We start from the raw sequence: 19,555 nt of genomic DNA on the forward strand, positions 1-19,555 counted from the left end.
ATCCTGCAGTTCTGCACAGAAGTTGGCACTGGGGGGAGAAGCCAGCCTCCTGAAAGACCATGCTTTCTTTCGTTCACTCATTTTCAAAAGGTCAGCATCCGGCCCTTACGTGGCTAATACCTACATAAATCTAAGAAACCATAGGAGGTTGGTTAAAGATTTTCAGCTGCTAGAGGCCAGCCTGCTCCTCTCCCATGAATTAGGAAAACTGGAATCCTTCATGAAAAATAGCAGCCTAAGAGTAATTATGGAATCAGTCAGAATTCCGCACCCATACCACAGGTTTCCCATTTACCTTTTCCAACAGACAATGGGCTTTATTCAACTACATTTTACTCAGAGGCGCTGTGGGTTAACCCACAGTGCCTAGGGCTTGCCGATCAGAAGGTGGGCAGTTTGAATCCCCGCCACGGGGTGAGCTCCGGTTGCTCGGTCCCTGCTCCTGCCAACCTAGCAGTTCGAAACCACGCCAAAAGTTCAAGTAGATAAATAGGTGGGAAGGTAAACGGCATTTCCGTGCGCTGCTCTGGTTTGCCAGAAGCAGCTTAGTCATGCTGGCCACATGACCCGGAAGCTGTACGCCGGCTCCCTCGGCCAATAAAGTGAAATGAGCGCCGCAACCCCAGAGTCGGCCACGACTGGACCTAATGGTCAGGCGTCCCTTTACCTTTACACCCATTAGAATTAATGAACCTAAGCGGGTGTACTGGAAATAAAAGTTAGTTGAATACAACCCATTATTTAATTACTGCTAAGATATTGCTGGTTATGGGGGAGGGAGCAGGGAGAGAGATTTACTTCTTCAAGCTCTCCCCTCTTATTTTCCCTGCCTTGGCTGCGATCCTGTTTGCACTCCCCGGCACCACCCTTAGAAGGGAGGCATTTCAACGGACACATCTCAAGATAATTGCTGACATGCTCAGCTAGCACCTCCAGCCTAGAAGGCTCCACAGCGCAGGCACAGATGGCTTCCTTCGTCTTGCAGCCAAGGCAGGCAGAGAGAGGCGTGGCGAGGGCTGCCGCAAAGCAGAATGTTATCCTCCTGGCCAACGACCAGAGCTGGAGGATGCAAATCGAGAAGGCAGGCAGGCAACCAGGGCAGCCACTCCGTCAGCACGTGCCGGAGCTGGCTTCGCGCCCAAGAGCGCAGGATCTCAGACTTCTATTGGTTTTGAGTGGATGGGGTGAGGGGCAAGTGCCCCCCTCGGCTTTGGACAAGCCGGTGGGGAAAATCCGAAAGAAGAAACGCGGGCAGAAAAATCGCATGTCTGAGAGAAGAGACTCCAGCTGCTGTCACCGTCCCTTTTTCCACAGGGAGGCAGAAGGCGCAGCCCGGATCTGAATCCCGCGGCCGCCTCGGAACTACTTATCCCAGAGTGCTTTGCGTCTCCAAGCGACGGCATGACGCTACAGGTTCTCATTGGCCACAGACGGCACAAGGAGGCGAACAAAGCAATGGGCACAAAGGCTGCTGGGAAATGAGGCGTCGCGGTTTCCTGCCCGGAGACCAGGCTTTTGTTCGCTGGCTTTTGTCTGCCTGCGCGTCCCTCCGCCTCCCCCCCCCCCGCGCCCGGAATCCTCCTGCGGCTACTAAGCCAGTTTGGAGCCTTACTCTCTAGTGGGGATAAAAAAATTCCTTCCAGTAGCACCTTAAAGACCAACTAAGTTAGTTCTTGGTATGAGCTTTCGTGTGCATGCACACTTCTTCAGATACCTAGTGGGGGGCAGCGAAGGGAGGAGCAGAGTTCTGCGCAAAAAGCCCCTTCGAGGTTAACCTAGGGCCGTGATCCAAGGCTGCCTCCCCTAGAAATTTCACTGAAGAACCAATAGGGTGCTTTTTTAACTCAAAAAACGGTCAGAAGCGGGAGACAAAAAAGATTCAAGGCGCTGCATCGGAGCATTTAAAAAAAATGAACAGAACTGTAAAAGGCCACCGCACATCTCGACTTTCTTGATTTACGTACATACACGTCGGACCAGTTGCAAATCAAGCAACTACGTACCGCCTTTTCACAAGCTCCCACCCCTACCTTGTTAACGTTACTCTATGAGGAAAATTCCAGCTTTTTATGAATGAGTAGGTGGCCCTTAAAAGGGCCTTTGGATATTTTGTTGTTCGCTGCAGGAATATTTAGCCGCCGAAACCGTACAGAGTGCGGCCCTGGCGCTTCAAGGCATAGACCACATCCATGGCAGTCACGGTCTTCCTCTTGGCGTGCTCCGTGTAAGTCACGGCATCGCGGATGACATTCTCCAGGAAAACCTTCAGCACGCCCCGGGTCTCCTCGTAGATCAGCCCAGAGATGCGCTTGACTCCTCCACGGCGAGCCAAGCGGCGAATCGCAGGCTTCGTGATGCCCTGGATGTTATCGCGCAGCACCTTGCGGTGGCGCTTGGCGCCCCCTTTCCCAAGCCCCTTCCCGCCTTTGCCGCGACCCGACATCTTCCCAGCTGACTCGCAAACAAAGAGAGAACCGGCTTATGCAGGAGAGAAAAGAACTCGGCTGAATTATATACTCTGTATGCGGACCAGAATGAAAACTGGCAGCTCCAGGGAGGGCGGTGCTACCTAACCACGCCTCTCTCGCTATAGGGCGCTGCTCCTCAAATGAGCCGCGGGAGATTTTCAAAATGCCCAATCGCAAATCGCCGCTTCAAGCTGAATAATTTGGCGCCGTTCGTTTGCTCTTGAGTCTGCGTAGAAGAGAACGGTCTCAGGTTGCCCAGAGGAGGCAAGAGAGAGCAGACAAACAAGCAAAAAATGGATACAAAACTGCCCAACGGAACTCGTCCCTCCCCTTCTTATTTGCGCTACTTTGTTAGCAGAGGGCAAATTGTGAAACTGTTGCAAGATAAAAACGACTGATAATACCTTCGCTGAAAACGTCGGTCCTCTTTCTTTGACGCTGTAAATGAAGTTTAGGAATGAGAGCAGCCTGCGCCCATGTGCATTTGTGATAAATTATTTTGACACTTGCATACAATTAATAAACTACGGAGACGCCAAAGACGCCTTAATGTAAGCCGTGCTGTCACCTACTGAGGAAGAAAAGTGTGTTTTCTTGCAGGAGTCCTGTGGAGAAGACCATGTTTTCAGTGGAAACTGGTGCATATGCGATTTCTGTTGAAAACTGTCTCTGCTTTGATTGCAATGAGATTAAATCCAAACGTGTTTTGGAACATGGATGGAGGGGAGAAGCCCAATATTATATATATAAAAAAATCTGGTCCCGATTCCTACTTGGTGTGCTTAAGTATTTGATTTCTTCTCTCTCTCTCTCTCTCTCTCTCTACACACACACACACACACACACACACACACACACACAAAGACACAAACAAATATATGATGGACTTTGGAGAGCGAAGTGTAGTGTAATAAAATATGAGTTATGGTACCAGGAGTTGCCTATTCAGATCCCTGATCAAACTTGAAACTCCCTGGACTACCTTGGCAAGATTTTCTTTTCAGTAGTAGTTTACCACCTAAACCAAATCTACCTTATTGGGCTGTTATAAATCTCAGGATTAAGTTGTGGTAAATGCCAATAAAAGTGCCCCCCTTACATGCCATCACTAGGGGTGACGTATAGGAACAATGAAGATTAACTTAATTTGGAAGTTTCAATTCCAGAACATGAAAGTTCTGCTGCATCCTCATTTTTAATACAGACATATCATTAGCAAAACCCACAGGCTACGTCCAAATCAGGGCTTCTAGAATAAATACCCTTTAATTTAAAACTTGCAAACCTTATTCCCAATTTAGTATCAACTCCTTCAGTAGCTCCTCATTGTGACCTTAGAGAGGAAGAATGCCTGTCATAGGTTGTAAAACAAATGTCAGATATACCTTTATTTGCCTCCCAATTTAGGATTGCACTTCATGTATGATCTAGTTTATTCTTGCATCGCAGAGGGTTAGACTAGATGACCCTCAACAACCAGCCCCACTATATAATTCTATGTATCTTGAAGGATGTGGGGCTGTGATACACAAAAACCTAACACCCTAATAGTTCTGAGGCTCTAAGATACCAGGAGACATTATTGCTAAAAACCACCCTTTGGGAAATTTTGTTGCAGAAGAACAGTACTTAAAACATGTCACTTTTAGCTACTCATAAAAATTAGTTGTAGAAGCTTGTCCAGAAATTAGGAGTCTCTATTGTAAACGCCAGGCCTAGTTATTCTGTAGCAAAGTTTATGCTCCCATCATCCAAAGCACATTCTTGATTCACCACAAACTCGTTTACTGTATAAAGCTTTTATTAAGTTTTTGAAAATACTATGCATAGCTTTGTGAAGCACACCTGCTCAAGGTGTATTGAGCTATGCCACCACTCTAACCTGCAAGTAGTTTTTTTCCCCATAAGCTGCCCTACCTAACTTGGTTTCATGCAATATGGGAAAGAATCACAGAACACATAATACTGTATGACATAATACTTTACATGGGGAAAGAGTGTCTTTAGAGCACCACCACGTATGTTTTAATAGTTAATAAAAATTGGTGTGCAATGTCAGCATTTATGGGAACTCAGGATGAAAAATGACTCAAGCTCTTTTGTGAGAAAGTGGGTGGCTCTTAAAAGAGCCTTTGGGTTATTAAGTTCTTTGCTAAGCAGCACGATCTGCTTACTTGGAGCTGGTGTACTTGGTGACAGCCTTGGTGCCCTCCGAGACGGCGTGCTTGGCCAGCTCCCCGGGCAGCAAGAGGCGCACGGCCGTCTGGATCTCCCGGGAAGTGATGGTGGAGCGCTTGTTGTAATGGGCCAGGCGAGAAGCCTCTCCGGCGATGCGCTCGAAGATGTCGTTCACAAAGGAGTTCATGATGCCCATCGCCTTGGAGGAGATGCCGGTGTCGGGGTGGACCTGCTTCAGCACCTTGTAGACGTAGATGGAGTAGCTCTCCTTGCGGCTCTTGCGGCGCTTCTTGTCGCCCTTCTTCTGCGTCTTGGTCACCGCCTTCTTGGAGCCCTTCTTGGGAGCCGGAGCTGACTTGGCTGGCTCGGGCATTCTGGCAGAAATAAAGTCTTCGCTCTGGAGGAAATGAGAAGCCCTCGGAAACCACCTTTCTCTGGTCACGGCGGACGGCAAAGAGGAATGCGGCGCTGCCGGTGTCAGCACTTCCTCTATTTAAAGGCCCTTTATGCAAATGAAGGTTGCTGGGCTGACATGTTTCTATTGGCTGCCGCGCCTCCTGATATCATCTCCGCTGCGCGCGCACATGCAAATCATAGGACTGTGATATTCCCGTTCCTATTGGAAGAGTGCCGTTTCCACTTCTGTGATTGGTCAGGTCGAGAAATGTGCTTTCTCATTGGCTTGTGGCTGCCGGACGCCCGATAAGCCAATAAGAAGTGGTACTTGCAGGCTCCAGGAAGGCATAAAAGGCCCCCGCCTCGGCCCTCGCCCGTCAGTGCTGCTTTTGCATTCTGCGCGCTGCGTGTGGTGCGTGAGAGCCGGTGACGACAGCATGTCTGGCCGCGGCAAGCAGGGAGGCAAGGCGAGGGCCAAGGCCAAGTCGCGCTCTTCGCGGGCCGGCCTGCAGTTCCCCGTGGGCCGCGTGCACCGCCTGCTGCGCAAGGGCAACTACGCCGAGCGGGTGGGCGCCGGCGCGCCCGTCTACTTGGCGGCCGTGCTCGAGTACCTGACGGCCGAGATCCTCGAGCTGGCCGGCAACGCCGCTCGCGACAACAAGAAGACCCGCATCATCCCCCGCCACCTGCAGCTGGCCATCCGCAACGACGAGGAGCTCAACAAGCTGCTCGGCAAAGTCACCATCGCCCAGGGCGGCGTCCTGCCCAACATCCAAGCCGTCCTCTTGCCCAAGAAGACAGAGAGCCACAAGGCCAAAGGGAAGTAAACCTTGGCTGCCCCCCCAAAGGAAAAAAACCCCTCGCTGAACCCAAAGGCTCTTTTCAGAGCCACCCACGTTTTCCAGAAAAGAGCTGAGTCCAGGCTGTTGGTGACTTTGGAAAGCAAGTTGTCTTGTGTTTAGAACGGGATTCAAAATATTCCTAGTTCTTAAGGCTAAATGGTATAAATCCGCGAGGAACAATTGCCATTCCACCAAGTTAGGTGAAGCTGAGCCTTGTTTTAGTTGTACTTTCCGTGGCTGAGAAGTATTGGCTGTTCGGGATATCAATAATGCCCGTTGATGAACAGCTCTTGGTTAAGGAATGATGTCCTACGTGGATCACGCAGTCGTTACCCGCCCCCATTTTATATCTAAAACACCTTGTGGTACTCGAACATATAAATATTAGAAAACGAATTGGCATGCCAAGGCAATCCCTGGCTCTGAGGCAGCCTGAGAAAGAGTTACGTATGTGTAACGCGGGACCTGACACATAGTATTAAAAATACTCTTTAACCCTGGTATTTTTGCTGACTCCCCGTAAAATCAAAGGATTCGTCGGTAAGGGGTACGATTCTGAACCAATCATTGCGTAGCGCGGGGTTTTTAAGCCCTATAACTGCCTCTGCCTGTTAAGTTCAAAGAAGCCTATTCAGCTCCTCGTCTCAAAAGCTGCTGCTAATTTAATTCTCTTTGATCCAAAAACGGTTCTCACACTAGGAACGGTGGGGGTTGGGATGCCCTGTGGTGGCAAATCTGGCACGTCAGCTTTTTCAGCTTTTTAACGGCAGCAACTTTAAGATACGCGCTATTGGAGCTGGGATTACCGTTAAGCACTGTTTCACTCCACACGCATGATATGTGTTGTTCTTTACTTTCACAACAACACTGTGAGGTAGGATAGGCCGGGATTCGCGCACGCCCCGACCAAAAGGTAATTTTATAGGTCGTGCGCTTAGGATCCACGATATAACTGGAGCACCTTTCAGGCAGAAGGTCTGGGAGGGGACCGAGAGCTCAGAGGTGGCCTCCAATCCCTTCCAAGCCCGGGAAATTCAAACCCCTGAGCCGCTACGCTCGCGCTCTCGGCCAATCAGGGAAGGAGGATTTCCCTATAAATTCTCGGCTCCCAGGTCCTCTCCCCCGCTTTGCATCCGTCCTGCAGGAGCGAGCTGCTGTCTCGCTGTTTGAGGAAGAGCCATGGCGCGGACCAAGCAGACTGCCCGCAAGTCCACCGGAGGAAAAGCCCCTCGCAAGCAGCTGGCCACCAAGGCTGCCCGGAAAAGCGCCCCGGCCACGGGTGGGGTGAAGAAGCCCCATCGCTATCGGCCGGGCACCGTAGCCCTGCGGGAGATCCGCCGCTATCAGAAATCGACAGAGCTCCTGATCCGCAAACTGCCTTTCCAGCGCCTGGTAAGAGAAATCGCCCAGGACTTCAAGACGGACCTGCGCTTCCAGAGCTCTGCCGTCATGGCCTTGCAGGAGGCTAGCGAGGCTTACCTGGTGGGTCTCTTCGAAGATACCAACCTGTGCGCCATCCACGCCAAAAGGGTCACCATTATGCCGAAAGACATTCAGCTGGCGCGTCGCATCCGTGGGGAGAGGGCTTGAGCTGCTTCCCAGTCGCTACAGCACAGCTGGAAATAACCCAAAGGCTCTTTTAAGGGCCGCCCACATAACAAAAAAGGAGCTGTCGTTACTTCCTACCCAGTATATTTGCACTGCACAATCCAGGTGCAGGTCGTCAAGCGTTTGGGCGCCGGCCATGGACGTGCTCCTTCCTGACGTTCAGTATGATCATGTGCATGTTCACTCGGAAGTCCTGCTGAGACTTCTGGGTGAGTGGCTGTAGGCTTTCAGCCTTAGTGGAAATTTTGAGCTGGAAATCCCCTGCTTTAAATAGGAATGGGTGTGCATTGGTTGCAACCGGTCAGGATTTCTAGAGAAATGAAATGGATTGACTTTATTTTAAGATCCTGATTTAATTCAGCAACGTATTTTCTAACAGTTAAAAGCACCCAGAAGCTGGCATTTCAAAGCCAAGCAAAGAGGAGTCTTTTCGTCTGCTCTGTGGTTTGATTCCGCTAGGTCTCTTTTGCACTGTTTGGGCCCAGCGCCATGCATTCATTGACTTCAATGGGCTTCATTTTTGGATCAGCCTGATCCATTCCAGGTCAGGTGCTGATTGGCACTTGCTGTACACTTCAAGGAGGGAGAGGGAAATTTATATAACACCTTTGCTCCACTCTAGGAACATCGGCACCATTGTCTTTTTTTTTGTTTTAAATATTTTACATGCCTCAAATGCTTCAGTTAGGGGAATAAATACAGTACTCCATTTTTTACAAAGAACATGTTGGTTTATAAAAATTGTAGATGGCAAGCACACTCACTTCCTCAGGAGCAATGCCTCGTGGAGATGTGACCTGGTATGGTCCATGTGTGCACTCTCCGAAATGTAGTGCTTCTTTCTTACTGTTTCCTTATAACTATGAGTATGCTGAGGGAGACATGTACCTACAATTCTGATACTATACTGTATTTCATTACCTGCTGAAAATGTTCATTTCACCAAGGGTTTTCAGAAAACATTTGTGTCTGCAGAACATGGAATTGTAGAGTTGGAAGGAACCCTGAGGGTCATCTAGTCCAACCCCCTGCAAGGCAGGAATCTCAACACACACGCCCGAGGGGTTTGAGCCCCACCTTGAGCAAAAGTGTTCAGCATTGCAGTGGTTGGACTAGTTGACCCTTGTGGTCCCAAGTCTACAATTCTATGATTCTGTGGTAATCATTTTTTCCCCTATATTTTATAGTTTTATGATCCCTCAGTGCTTTCATTGTACCCCACCGTCACATGGATAAGCTGGCAGTTTAGAAATATTCTTATAAATAGATGAGAAAAGAAATTAAATTCCATTGAAGATTACAGGGGAAAATAAAAAAATGGATGAAATTTTAAAGGGTGGGGTGCAGAGCTTGCTACATGCCTACCTTGTTACTTCTGAAATGACCAAGGCGTGCTTTGGGTGTCTTGATGAGCCAGCCAGCTCATCAGCAGTCTGCCCTTTGCAGCATTCCCAATGCCCACATGGCCATTAAAACTCAGGGGAGGCAGCATCAGGCAACTCCTCTGATAGGGATTTTTTCCAGATCTGGAGCTTGCAGCAATGTTTGCTGGAAACAAAAGCACAGGCACCACCCTTGACTGAGGCAGGAAAATGGAAGCCTCTTTGGCAAGTGAAGAAAACTTGTGAAATGGGGGAAGAGATTGTGGCAGAACAATACGTCAGAGCTAAAAGGTAGTGGAAGACAAATAAGGAAAAGAAATAAGGAAAGGAAAAGATCAGGCATAGGCAACCTTGGCCCGCCAGATGTTTTGGGACTACCAACTCCCATGATCCCTAGCTAACAGGACGAGAGGTCAGGGATGTTGGGAATTGAGTCCCAAAACATCTGGCGGGCTGAGGTTGCCTATGCCTGTCTTAGACAATACTTTGTCTGCCCTGTTAAAATAGCCCAAGGGTCTAGTGATGTTGGTCTATATACTAAGATGCCTTTGAAGTGGCTCATCCACTTCTTGGTCAATGCTGTTCTATTCTACATATTTAGTAACTTTCAGCTGCTGGTGCTGCCTTGAGAATAGAATAGCAAGCCCTTTTGCTTCTTGAAGATGTCGTAAGAGAGTCATGGTCAGAGAGGGGAATAAAGGAAAAATGACCCTACCAATATCAAAGTTATAGTATTATGCCTTAAAACCCCACAAGAAAAATAAACTGTGCCTTGGAGAATGCACTGTTTGAGAATGTATCGTTTTGCTGTGTTTTCTCATTGACTTAAGAATGTATCTAAATGTATCCTTACGGAAATGTATAGGAATGTATCTGAAAGTACTGCATGTGTGATAGGAATTTTATGGTTTTAGATATATGGCAACGTTCATAACCACACGTACATAGATCAGCACAGGAAAGCCAACCTGGAACCATTTTGATTCCTAAACTGAGCAAATGTTTCTCTGCATGGTAAAAATGGAAAAGCTTCCCCATTGTCTCTTCCTTCACAAATCCTGTCTTAATCTGTGTTTGAATAAGGGTGTGAGCCTTATCATTACATAAGACTGCCAAGGCTCCCCAAGAAATCCAATCAGGTAACCTGCCAGACAGGAAATAAACAAAGTGACAGGAGAAAACAACATGCAAATGTTCTGTTTTAGACCGCCTTATCTGAGGGGTGGTCTTAGGTTACACCCCTTCTGTGATGAATGCATAATGTTTCTGGGGGTGGTCTTGATCTAGAGCAGTGTTTCCCAACCACTGTTCCGCGGCACACTAGTGTGCCGCGAGATGTTGCCTGGTGTGCCGCGGGAAAAATTAAAAAATTCGAAAGATTTTCTTTTTAAGTCAAATTTTCGATTGGGGCGCCGTCACTAGATGACCCCTGGGGTTCCCTCCCTCCCTCCCGCTCTGCGCCTCCCTCCTCCTCCTCCTCCGGGGAGGCCCTTCCTGGCTCTCGGCCAAGGCTTGGCGGCTGCCACTCACTCGCTCGCCCACCCGTCCCTCCATCCCTGCACCCGGCCTCTCCCCCTCCGTCCCCGGCGCGGGGGCTGCCGGGATCCGTAGTCCCCTTGCTCTTGGGCTCCGCGCCCGCGCGGGGTGCGCAAACTACATTTCCCAGCGTGGCCTGGCGGGCCGGGCGTTTTGTTTGAAGCGCTCTTCTCCCGGCCATGGAATGAGCGCGGCGGCGGCCGGGCGGGCAGGGCCTCTTCCACGCAGACCCCGCGCAGCCTGCCTGCGTCCCCGCGGAGATCGGGCGGCAGGATGGAGCCCGGGGATCCCCGCGGAGGCGGAGCGGCGGAGGCTGCCCCCCAGGTGGGGCTGCGTCGGGGGGGGTTGTTTTTGCAATGCTGCATCCGCGCCGGAGGGGACGCATCGGACCGCGGGGAGACCCCTTGGCGGGCGTGCAAGGCAATGCATGCGTGCAGGCGTTGCATGGAGTGCAGTGCAATGCAATGGCAACGCGGCGCCCTGCATGCATGCATGCAACTTCCACCAGCGCTCCGGACTTGGCAGGTGAGGGGGGTCCCCAGTGGGCGGCAGAGAGAGCCGGGAGGGCGAAGGGGAGCCGGGGGGGGAGCAGCGCTGCTCCCCGAGCCGAGCCCGGGGGGAAACTTCGGCGTCATTGCGCCAGGTGTTGGAAGCGGAGGCTGGCGGGGGCCCCTCACCTGAAAAACCTGGTCGCCTCTCCTATATTTCGTGCATTGCATTCATCGCCCGCTTTCTCCTCCAAGGAGCTCCCGGGGGCGCGCGTGGTTCTCCCCGTGTTATCCTCGCAACAACAGCCCTGCGAGGTGGGTCAGGCGAGTGGCCCAAGGGAGCACCCAGGGATTGTCCTGGCCAGGTGGGGTGATTTGAACCCTGCTCTCTGCCCGGTCTTCGTCCTCATTTAGCCCCCACATGTGCATGACTGTGCATGACTGAGGTTTTCCCCCGTCGTCTTGGCTATGGTGTGAGTCTGTGCTGTTAATTAATGGGGTTCTGCCTTCGGAGAAGATGAGCCAGCCCTCAAGGAGGTGATTATGTAATTTGCTAGCAATTCATGTCCCTCCCGGCGTGACGCTGCGCCCTGACGTCACGGGGCTGTAATGGTGGTGTGCCTCGAGATTTTTTTCATGAAACAAGTGTGCCTTTGCCCAAAAAAGGTTGGGAAACACTGATCTAGAGGATGGGAATTTCAAAAGTCTTTATAAGCCCTTGCACAGCATTTTTGTGGGTCCTCCTCCTTTCCTGCGTGTGAGGGGAGCACCCTGTTGCAACAGATTAATAAAGATCAAGCTTACTAGCTGCTTTGCTTATCAATATTCTCTGGTTGGCCTCTGTTATTTTCTCCTACCAATAGGGAACCTATGTAAGGACTCTATATGGGCTCTTGGATACCCCATAAGGGAAAAGGGCATATTTTTATTTACAACACATGCATCCTTACTGAAATGTATATCTTTTCCTTGAATGTATCTTTACTGAAATGTATTTTTCTCAAAACGCTGTACTATGCTGTAGTTTCTGAATGTATCCAATCCTAGCTGCCAAAACACTCTCCACCATCCTGCCATGTACTAAGTCTGGAAATAATGCCCCGAATATACACAAAATACCAACCCAAAATAAAGTAGTTTTATTTTCCAATAAGTATGCAAACATGAGACTATCACAGAGACTATCAAATTGATAGCAATGCAGAGCAGGATCTCACATTAACATTGAAGCCATTTCCTGAACATCCAGCCTCACGATCTGCATACTGATTATTAGCAGCTACGGAAAGCTTTCCTGTAGATAAAGGAACCAGTGGCGTAGCATGAGTTGTCAGCACCCGGGGCAACGCAAGTAATTTGCGCCCCCTAACCCGGGGCAAGGCAAGTAATTTGCGCCCCCCCCCAACCCCTAACCTGCGAGTTGCCGCTGGCGCTGCCGCGCAAACAACGCTGCTTGCCCGGAGGAGGATGGAGGCAGAAGCAGCCGCCGCCTGTGGCTCGGCCGAGGGGATGGCGGCGGCGGCAGGGTGCAGAGGCTGCCCGTGCCCGGCCAGGCGTCGGTGGCGGCGTCGGCGCTGCTGCAGCGGCTGCTCCTCCGAGCAGTGAGCGGAGCGCAGCCACAGCGACTGCGGGGGGCGCGCGCGCTAGGGCGCAAGGCTGGCGGTGGCGGCGGGGAGCCCGGCGGAGGAAGGAACTTGTCCCTTCCCTCTGGACTCGCGCGCCCCCCAGATGTTGCACCCGGTGCGGTCGGCACCCCTGGCACCCCCCACGCTACGCCACTGAAAGGAACAGCCATTAACCAGATCCAGAAGAAGCTCAACACATGTTATTCCAGCCCTCCAGCAAAATTGACACCTCCCAAGATCTTACAACATCCTACTTACCTTATGTTAATCCTCTCTTCTCCCCATTCAGGTCGCTTCCCGCCACCTCCGCTGTTATTGTTCTGTTTGGAAACCAAAAGGTATAAGAGTCAAAGCAGCCCTTTGTTCGAGGTTCTCACTCCGTTTTAATGGCGTGAGGGGGGACCCTGTTTCAACAGTTTTGTTTTTTCCTGTTCTTTCAATAAAGATCAGACTTTGCTTTTTCACCAATCCTGGTGTGGTCTCTGACATTTCCCGACTGGTAAGGAGCCTCCACAACCGCGCTCCTTCCGAGGTCCCAGTCCTCCTTGTGAGGCAGGGACTCCCTTGGGGAAGGAATTATTTATTTCAAAGACAAACCACTGCTTCAGTCTGTGATGCGGGCACCCAAGGCCTTGGAAATCTGGAGGCTGCTCTGGCAACTAGAAGACCCAGAGGGCCACTTCAGTCTACCATTTTTGGTCACTAAATTTCCACTTAGGCCAAGCCTTGCTTGGTAGCTTGAGAAAGGAACTGCTCTTTAATCCAGAGAATTTGCAACAGCCTCTTCTTTGCTCTTTGCATTTCTTGTGTTTGAAGAACCAGAAATCAAGATCAAAAACATCCCATTAGAGACATCCTGTGTTAAACGGAGAAGCACATGGGACTGCATAATTGTCGGCTAGGATATAATTACTGTTTTGAAACCAAATAAGATGGTGGAAGCTGGCAGATACTGGCTGCTTGAGTACATTTGGAGCCCTTTTCTGCTACTCTTCAACTGAATACATGCCATTGCATAAACACCCTAAGATATCAATTCAGTACTTTCCTAACCACTCTCATTTGCTGAGATTTGTGGGTAGAAAATTACTATCTCACTCTCTATCTGGATAAATTAAAAAATTGTCCAGTTGCACCTTAGAGCGATTGCTTTTGCTGTTAATGTGTGCGCACATGCAGTACAGAGCTTTATGTTTCAGCCTCCTATTCCAGGTCTCTTTGGATTCTTAGGCCAGTAGTACACAACTAGGAGCTCACTTTAAGACTGATCTTGCATTGTTAACTGGGCCTCTACCTTCTGACGCACACCTGAAATAAACTCTCCAGAGGGTACAGTAGATCATATTCAAATACGTGATGAGACAAGTTTTAAAACATCATTTTTAGAAAACAATTTGTTTAGTTCAATTTACAAAAGTTAGTTTTCCCATGTCAGTACAATGGTTTTGTCAGTGCTTGAATCCACCTTGTGTGCAGAGCAGACAGCTGCAGATAACAGGAGCTGCCATCCAGAATGTCCAGAGGGGACGAGGTTCGGGAAAGCTAGATTAGATTGAACAAAAGACCATTGAAATTCTTCATTAAAATATTGTTAAAATCATTAGAAACAAGTTACACTAAAAATTAAAACCAGTAACAGCGCAGCTGTTATACTTTAAAAATCACATGGCTAGATAGTCTTGCTGAAACTGAAAGGTTCTTAGCAGGCACTGAAAGCAATACAAAGACAGCATCTGCCTAATGTCAATGGGCAGTCAGTTCCAGAGTGTAGGAGCTGCCACACTAAGTAACTGGTTTCCTGCAAGTGCAGAGGAAACACTTTGCAAGTGCCAGTTCTGCAAATCTAAATGGTATTTATTCTCTACTGATGGCAGGGTGTACTTTGGCTGAATTGGCAACTTCAATTGGATTATTTTGCTTGATAAATTATTGTTTGTGGTTCTTCTTCCCCAATTCCCATCTGGCCAGTCCCCACAACAAAGCAGTAAAATAAGTTTGATATGTCCTAAAGGCTCCAACAGGTCACCTGGTAGAATACCGTTACTGCACTTCTTCCCAAATCTACTGCCCATATCCACAGCTGAATTTTGGACTCAACTTAGATATGTGCATCACGTCACATTAATTCAAAAGGCCTCTCTAGGCTACACCATAAACAGCACCTTCCCTGACATAAGGTAAAATACGGTAGTATTCTGCTCTTTCATGCTATACTCATTTCCCCAAGGCCCTCTGCCATATATTTGGTTACGGGGTGGGGTGGGGTGCACCTCTAAGTTCTTTGCCTTTCCAGCTTATTAAAATTTATGACTCAAAGCCTAAGCATAGGATATAATTGTTGTAAATACATCATCCATGTGATGATCTTGCAGCAGTATAATTTGCATGTTAAGAGCACTCAGAAGGGTGCTGTCAGACTAGATCCTCCAAAGGAAGGGGGATCTGCCAAAATATGCATATATTCAACAAAGTGGTTCAACAGCTAGTTGAAAACATTATATGGAGGCAGGAATCAGACCATGCTCCAGGACATGGGGGGAGGGGCATACACAGGATCCCTGCCAACACAGAGGTGGCTGCAGCCCAAGCATGTTTGTTCATCTTCCATTTCACTATCCCCAAGTTATTCTCCAGCTAGAAAATTGGCAAAAGGTCCCCCAATGGCAGGAAAGTAACACCTGTGCTAGGGGAAGAATTGCTCACCAACAGCAAACTCCATACCTAGTTTTTAATGACAAGCAACTTTTAGAAAATCTTTATAGTGCTTTAGAGACCAACTACAGTAAGTTTGTTCTGGGTATAAGCTTTCATGTGCATGCACACTTCTTCAGATACCTGAAATGCACACACACATAAACTTATACCTGGAACAAACTTAAGTTGGTCTCTAAGTTGCTACTGGACAATTTTTATTTATTTATTTTGGCTGCATCAGACCATCACAGCTACCTACCTTAATCTAGATTTATAGTGCTTATCATTCTTCTGTTTTTACACTTTGAGACAGTTTGGCAGCCAAGTGTTTGGGTGCTTCACGTGGTGAAGTTGACTGCAACATGTCCAAACTGACAAGCTATCACATTCCCAGCACCACACATTATGTTTTGGTTTAGTTTGTCAGGCTCAGGAGCTTATCCAAATAGGAACCATGACAATACAGCTGTAATTTAAACTAAGTGCAGTAGATCAAAGACATAATTGCCAACTTTGATAACCATGAATATCACCAACAAATAAAACTAATGATAAATGATTTGAAAGCACACATGTCATATGGCCTCCATTTCTACAAACTGTAGCAAAGGGGAAAGCAAGAAAGGATTGAGGCAACAGCAATCAGGCGATTGCCAGCTCTTTTCTGGAAGGTGTGGGTGGCTCTGAAAAGAGCCTTTGGTTCAGTTTCAAGGAGAACTGCGAGGCCCAGAAGAGCAGCTTCACTTCCCTTTGGCCTTGTGGCTCTCGGTCTTCTTGGGCAAGAGGACGGCTTGGATGTTGGGCAGGACGCCGCCCTGGGCGATGGTGACTTTGCCGAGCAGCTTGTTGAGCTCCTCGTCGTTGCGGATGGCCAGCTGCAGGTGGCGGGGGATGATGCGGGTCTTCTTGTTGTCGCGAGCGGCGTTGCCGGCCAGCTCGAGGATCTCGGCCGTCAGGTACTCGAGCACGGCCGCCAAGTAGACGGGCGCGCCGGCGCCCACCCGCTCGGCGTAGTTGCCCTTGCGCAGCAGGCGGTGCACGCGGCCCACGGGGAACTGCAGGCCGGCCCGCGAAGAGCGCGACTTGGCCTTGGCCCTCGCCTTGCCTCCCTGCTTGCCGCGGCCAGACATGCTGTCGTCGCTGAATCCACACAACTTCCCCTCCCAAGAAAGCGAGCCAACTATGGGAGGCAAAGCCGGCGAGGGGCTTTTATACCTTCCGAGAGGCTCGAAAATGACGCTTCTGATTGGCTGGAGATGGAGTTAAAAAAAAATAAACCAATTGGGAAAAAGATTTCTAAGTCTGCACCAACCTGAGGGGAAGACGACGCGTTCATCCAATTGGAAGTGGGGAATCACAGGCTCATCATTTGCATGTGCGCGCCCAAGTGGGGATGAGTTTAAGAGCCCTCTCAGCCAATCGAAAAGTTGGGGCGTAACAGCTCCCCACTCCGAGCTTCCGCGGCTTCTTCTTACAGTCGTCTGACAGAAGGGGTGGGAGTGTTTCTAATGCGTGAGGTGTGCTTTGATGAATGAAATAATTTAAATTATGCGATAAGGAAGAGCTTGTTTCTGTCGTGCGCGCGCTAAATTTCGCCCGAGAGTTAATGTGTCAGCTTTGGTCTTGTGGACAGCTGGTCAATTATAGATGTATCCTTTGAATTATTATCATAATCATTGTTTATTTTATTTCTCGCCCTTAACACGCAGGTTAGAGATGTGCGGAATAGACGTGCCTGATGAAGCTCCGCTCCACGCTGCTGGAGCTTAGCTGGGGGGGGGGGGGCAAAAGTCTGCAGTGTGTCCCAGCAGATCCAGCATGTAGAACCTCATTGAGAGTGTATGGGTCCTGGGAAATAGGGGGTCACACTCAAACAAGATCGCCAACCATGATTCTAGATTCAGGTAGGTAGCCGTGTTGGTCTGACGCAGTCGAAATAAATAAAATAGGTGCTACTGGACAATTTTTTAATTATTTATTTAGATCGCCAACATTACTCTGAACGAGGAGGCGGAACTCCGTCCATGTCGACGATTAAGTTCCATCAGCAGAAGTTGAACTTTACACTAGAACTTGGGTGGAAGAGCCCGCTTTACCTTGGCGTTGGGGGCAGGGCTATGTTTAGTGCAGGAAATACATTTTTTACAGGAAATGTCCTAGTTCTAACCACCTCAGTTTGGGAATGCAGCAAGCCATGCTTGGTGTCACATCTCTGCAGGAAAAACACAAAAATTTCCTCCTCCTACTGACGTGAGGATGAAGAAGAAAGGAATTAGGTAATGAAGGAAGCAACCTTAAGAGTATCCCTCAAGCCTGAAGAAAGGTCATCATGGGTTAAAGGGCAGACTAGACTAGAGCTGCCCATGCCTCTCATGTAGGTACAGTATATCAACCTCAAGCGCAAGCTGAGTTGTATTCCAACACTTGATGGTCCAAGAGGATGACATTACAAAACAGCTTTCATATGCTCATATTGTACCATTGTCCTGGTAGTGGTCAGAGTTTTCAGGGACCCTACACAGAAATGAAGGGGAAGCGAGTGAATTGCACGTCATAAGAATACCTTTCTACGCCTGCTCAAAAGCAGGGAAGGCGCCAGCGCTCTCTCTCAGTTAAATTGTTGCAGCTAATTTATTACTGGCTGTTTTGAAATACTGCTGCGTTTTATTGGAGAAGCTGACTTACCATTGCCCAATAGCGTTGTTGTAACAGTAGACGCTCCTGCGTTCACTCCCTGCTCGTCCCCCCCCGCTCAAAGTTTTCCTTCAGGTCGGCTTTCAGACTATATAAAATGAAACTGCTGCCTGTCGCTCTCATTCGCAAGGTGTTTGAAGCTTCAAGATGTCTGGTCGCGGCAAAGGCGGGAAGGGGCTCGGGAAAGGGGGCGCCAAGCGCCACCGCAAGGTGCTGCGCGATAACATCCAGGGCATCACGAAGCCTGCGATTCGCCGCTTGGCTCGCCGTGGAGGAGTCAAGCGCATCTCTGGGCTGATCTACGAGGAGACCCGGGGCGTGCTGAAGGTTTTCCTGGAGAATGTCATCCGCGATGCCGTGACTTACACGGAGCACGCCAAGAGGAAGACTGTGACTGCCATGGATGTGGTCTATGCCTTGAAGCGCCAGGGCCGCACTCTGTACGGATTCGGCGGCTGAAATTAGGCGATGCCGCAGTAGCATTAGCAGTTACCAAAAAAAAATACTCAAAAGGTCCTTTTAAGGGCCATCCACGTTTTCAACAAAGAGTTGTATTGCTGTTACAAAGTAGCCTTGTGTACCAAACCTTCTGCCGCTTATGCTGACAGACATCAGTGCTCTTTTACCTCCCGTTTCCAAATCACACTGCAGATCATGTGTAGCGAAGCAAAAAGTTTTACTGACTCCCTTCCGTTGGAACACGTGTTATGTGCATCCCCCCCAAAATTCAAAAGCTCCTTTGCCTTTTTTGCGGGGGGAGGGGAGGGAAAGGTACTTCATTACGAACGCATTTTCACTAGTAGTGATTTCTTTCAGCCTTTTTTGATATTTGTGGGTGGCTCTTAAAAGAGCCTTTTTGTGATGCACAGATGTTTGAGGTTTTGTTAGGTGAAAGAGCCCGCTTCTTCCTCATTTGCCTTTGGGCTTGTGGCTCTCTGTCTTCTTGGGGAGCAGGACAGCCTGGATATTGGGCAAGACTCCCCCCTGGGCAATAGTGACTCCTCCCAGCAGCTTGTTCAATTCTTCATCGTTGCGAACCGCCAGCTGGAGGTGACGGGGAATGATCCTCGTTTTCTTGTTGTCCCGGGCAGCGTTGCCCGCCAGCTCCAGTATTTCAGCCGTGAGATACTCCAGCACCGCGGCCAGGTAAACCGGGGCTCCCGCGCCCACCCGCTCGGCGTAGTTCCCTTTGCGGAGCAGGCGGTGCACGCGGCCGACGGGGAACTGGAGGCCGGCGCGCGAGGACCGCGACTTCGCCTTGGCCCTCGCCTTCCCCCCTTGCTTGCCGCGGCCAGACATGGCGACACTGACTCAGCTCCGCTCAGAGGCGCAACAAAAAATAAAACTGCAATTAAGAAGAAAAGAACCCCCGGCGCCTTTTATGCCCTCCTCGCCGAGGGAAGCGCAATTACGGATTGGTCAGATCTGTCACCAGCATTGCAGAGCCAATAAGAAGACAATTTCAAAAGGCGGCCAATCGGGAGCTAAGAGGCAGCTGCCGCCCAATGAAAACCCGGCGCTTGCAGTACTCTAATTTGCATGTGCGTGCGCAGTGGCGGCGCTACAAAATGCTGCCCTCGGCCAATGGAAAGGTTCGGCATTGGAACCCTTCATTTGCATAGGGAGACTATAAATACAGGGCTG

General features: G+C 49.5%; 7 protein-coding genes and 1 long non-coding RNA gene across 8 annotated transcripts; 4 read left to right on the forward strand and 4 right to left on the reverse strand.

Moving 5' to 3' along the window:
• Positions 1-2,052: 2,052 nt before the first annotated feature.
• On the reverse strand, positions 2,053-3,213 carry LOC310700263 (histone H4). The gene has a single exon (XM_083489466.1). It carries the CDS (start codon positions 2,441-2,443, stop codon positions 2,132-2,134), a length of 312 nt encoding a protein of 103 aa, XP_083345592.1. The 5' UTR covers positions 2,444-3,213; the 3' UTR covers positions 2,053-2,131.
• A 1,038-nt stretch (positions 3,214-4,251) lies between these two features.
• On the reverse strand, positions 4,252-5,130 carry LOC310699223 (histone H2B 5). Its single transcript, XM_083486863.1, has one exon. It carries the CDS (start codon positions 5,017-5,019, stop codon positions 4,639-4,641), a length of 381 nt encoding a protein of 126 aa, XP_083342989.1. The 5' UTR covers positions 5,020-5,130; the 3' UTR covers positions 4,252-4,638.
• A 304-nt stretch (positions 5,131-5,434) lies between these two features.
• On the forward strand, positions 5,435-5,965 carry LOC310700788 (histone H2A type 2-C-like). Its single transcript, XM_083490660.1, has one exon. The coding sequence runs from the start codon at positions 5,480-5,482 to the stop codon at positions 5,867-5,869; it is 390 nt and encodes a 129-aa protein (XP_083346786.1). The 5' UTR covers positions 5,435-5,479; the 3' UTR covers positions 5,870-5,965.
• Positions 5,966-6,137: 172 nt separating this feature from the next.
• Positions 6,138-8,140, forward strand: LOC310700786 (histone H3.2). The gene has a single exon (XM_083490658.1). The coding sequence runs from the start codon at positions 7,064-7,066 to the stop codon at positions 7,472-7,474; it is 411 nt and encodes a 136-aa protein (XP_083346784.1). The 5' UTR covers positions 6,138-7,063; the 3' UTR covers positions 7,475-8,140.
• A 3,701-nt stretch (positions 8,141-11,841) lies between these two features.
• On the reverse strand, positions 11,842-16,350 carry LOC310700787 (histone H2A type 2-C-like). Its single transcript, XM_083490659.1, has 4 exons — positions 15,477-16,350; positions 12,782-12,843; positions 12,011-12,192; positions 11,842-11,978 (listed from the first exon to the last, which is right to left on the reverse strand). Exon 1 carries the CDS (start codon positions 16,345-16,347, stop codon positions 15,958-15,960), a length of 390 nt encoding a protein of 129 aa, XP_083346785.1. The 5' UTR covers positions 16,348-16,350; the 3' UTR covers positions 11,842-11,978; positions 12,011-12,192; positions 12,782-12,843; positions 15,477-15,957.
• Positions 12,083-12,991, forward strand: LOC310700789. The gene is made up of 2 exons (XR_014522821.1): positions 12,083-12,210; positions 12,690-12,991. It is a non-coding gene; the product is annotated as an uncharacterized lncRNA (long non-coding RNA).
• Positions 16,351-17,309: 959 nt separating the features above from the next.
• LOC310699153 (histone H4) lies at positions 17,310-18,504 on the forward strand. The gene has a single exon (XM_083486816.1). It carries the CDS (start codon positions 18,059-18,061, stop codon positions 18,368-18,370), a length of 312 nt encoding a protein of 103 aa, XP_083342942.1. The 5' UTR covers positions 17,310-18,058; the 3' UTR covers positions 18,371-18,504.
• Positions 18,505-18,764: 260 nt separating this feature from the next.
• LOC310700262 (histone H2A type 2-B) lies at positions 18,765-19,367 on the reverse strand. Its single transcript, XM_083489465.1, has one exon. It carries the CDS (start codon positions 19,208-19,210, stop codon positions 18,821-18,823), a length of 390 nt encoding a protein of 129 aa, XP_083345591.1. The 5' UTR covers positions 19,211-19,367; the 3' UTR covers positions 18,765-18,820.
• Between the last annotated feature and the right edge of the window lie 188 nt (positions 19,368-19,555).

Source organism: Podarcis liolepis, assembly GCF_965112155.1.
Source record: "Podarcis liolepis genome assembly, chromosome: 2".
NCBI lineage: Eukaryota > Metazoa > Chordata > Lepidosauria > Squamata > Lacertidae > Podarcis > Podarcis liolepis.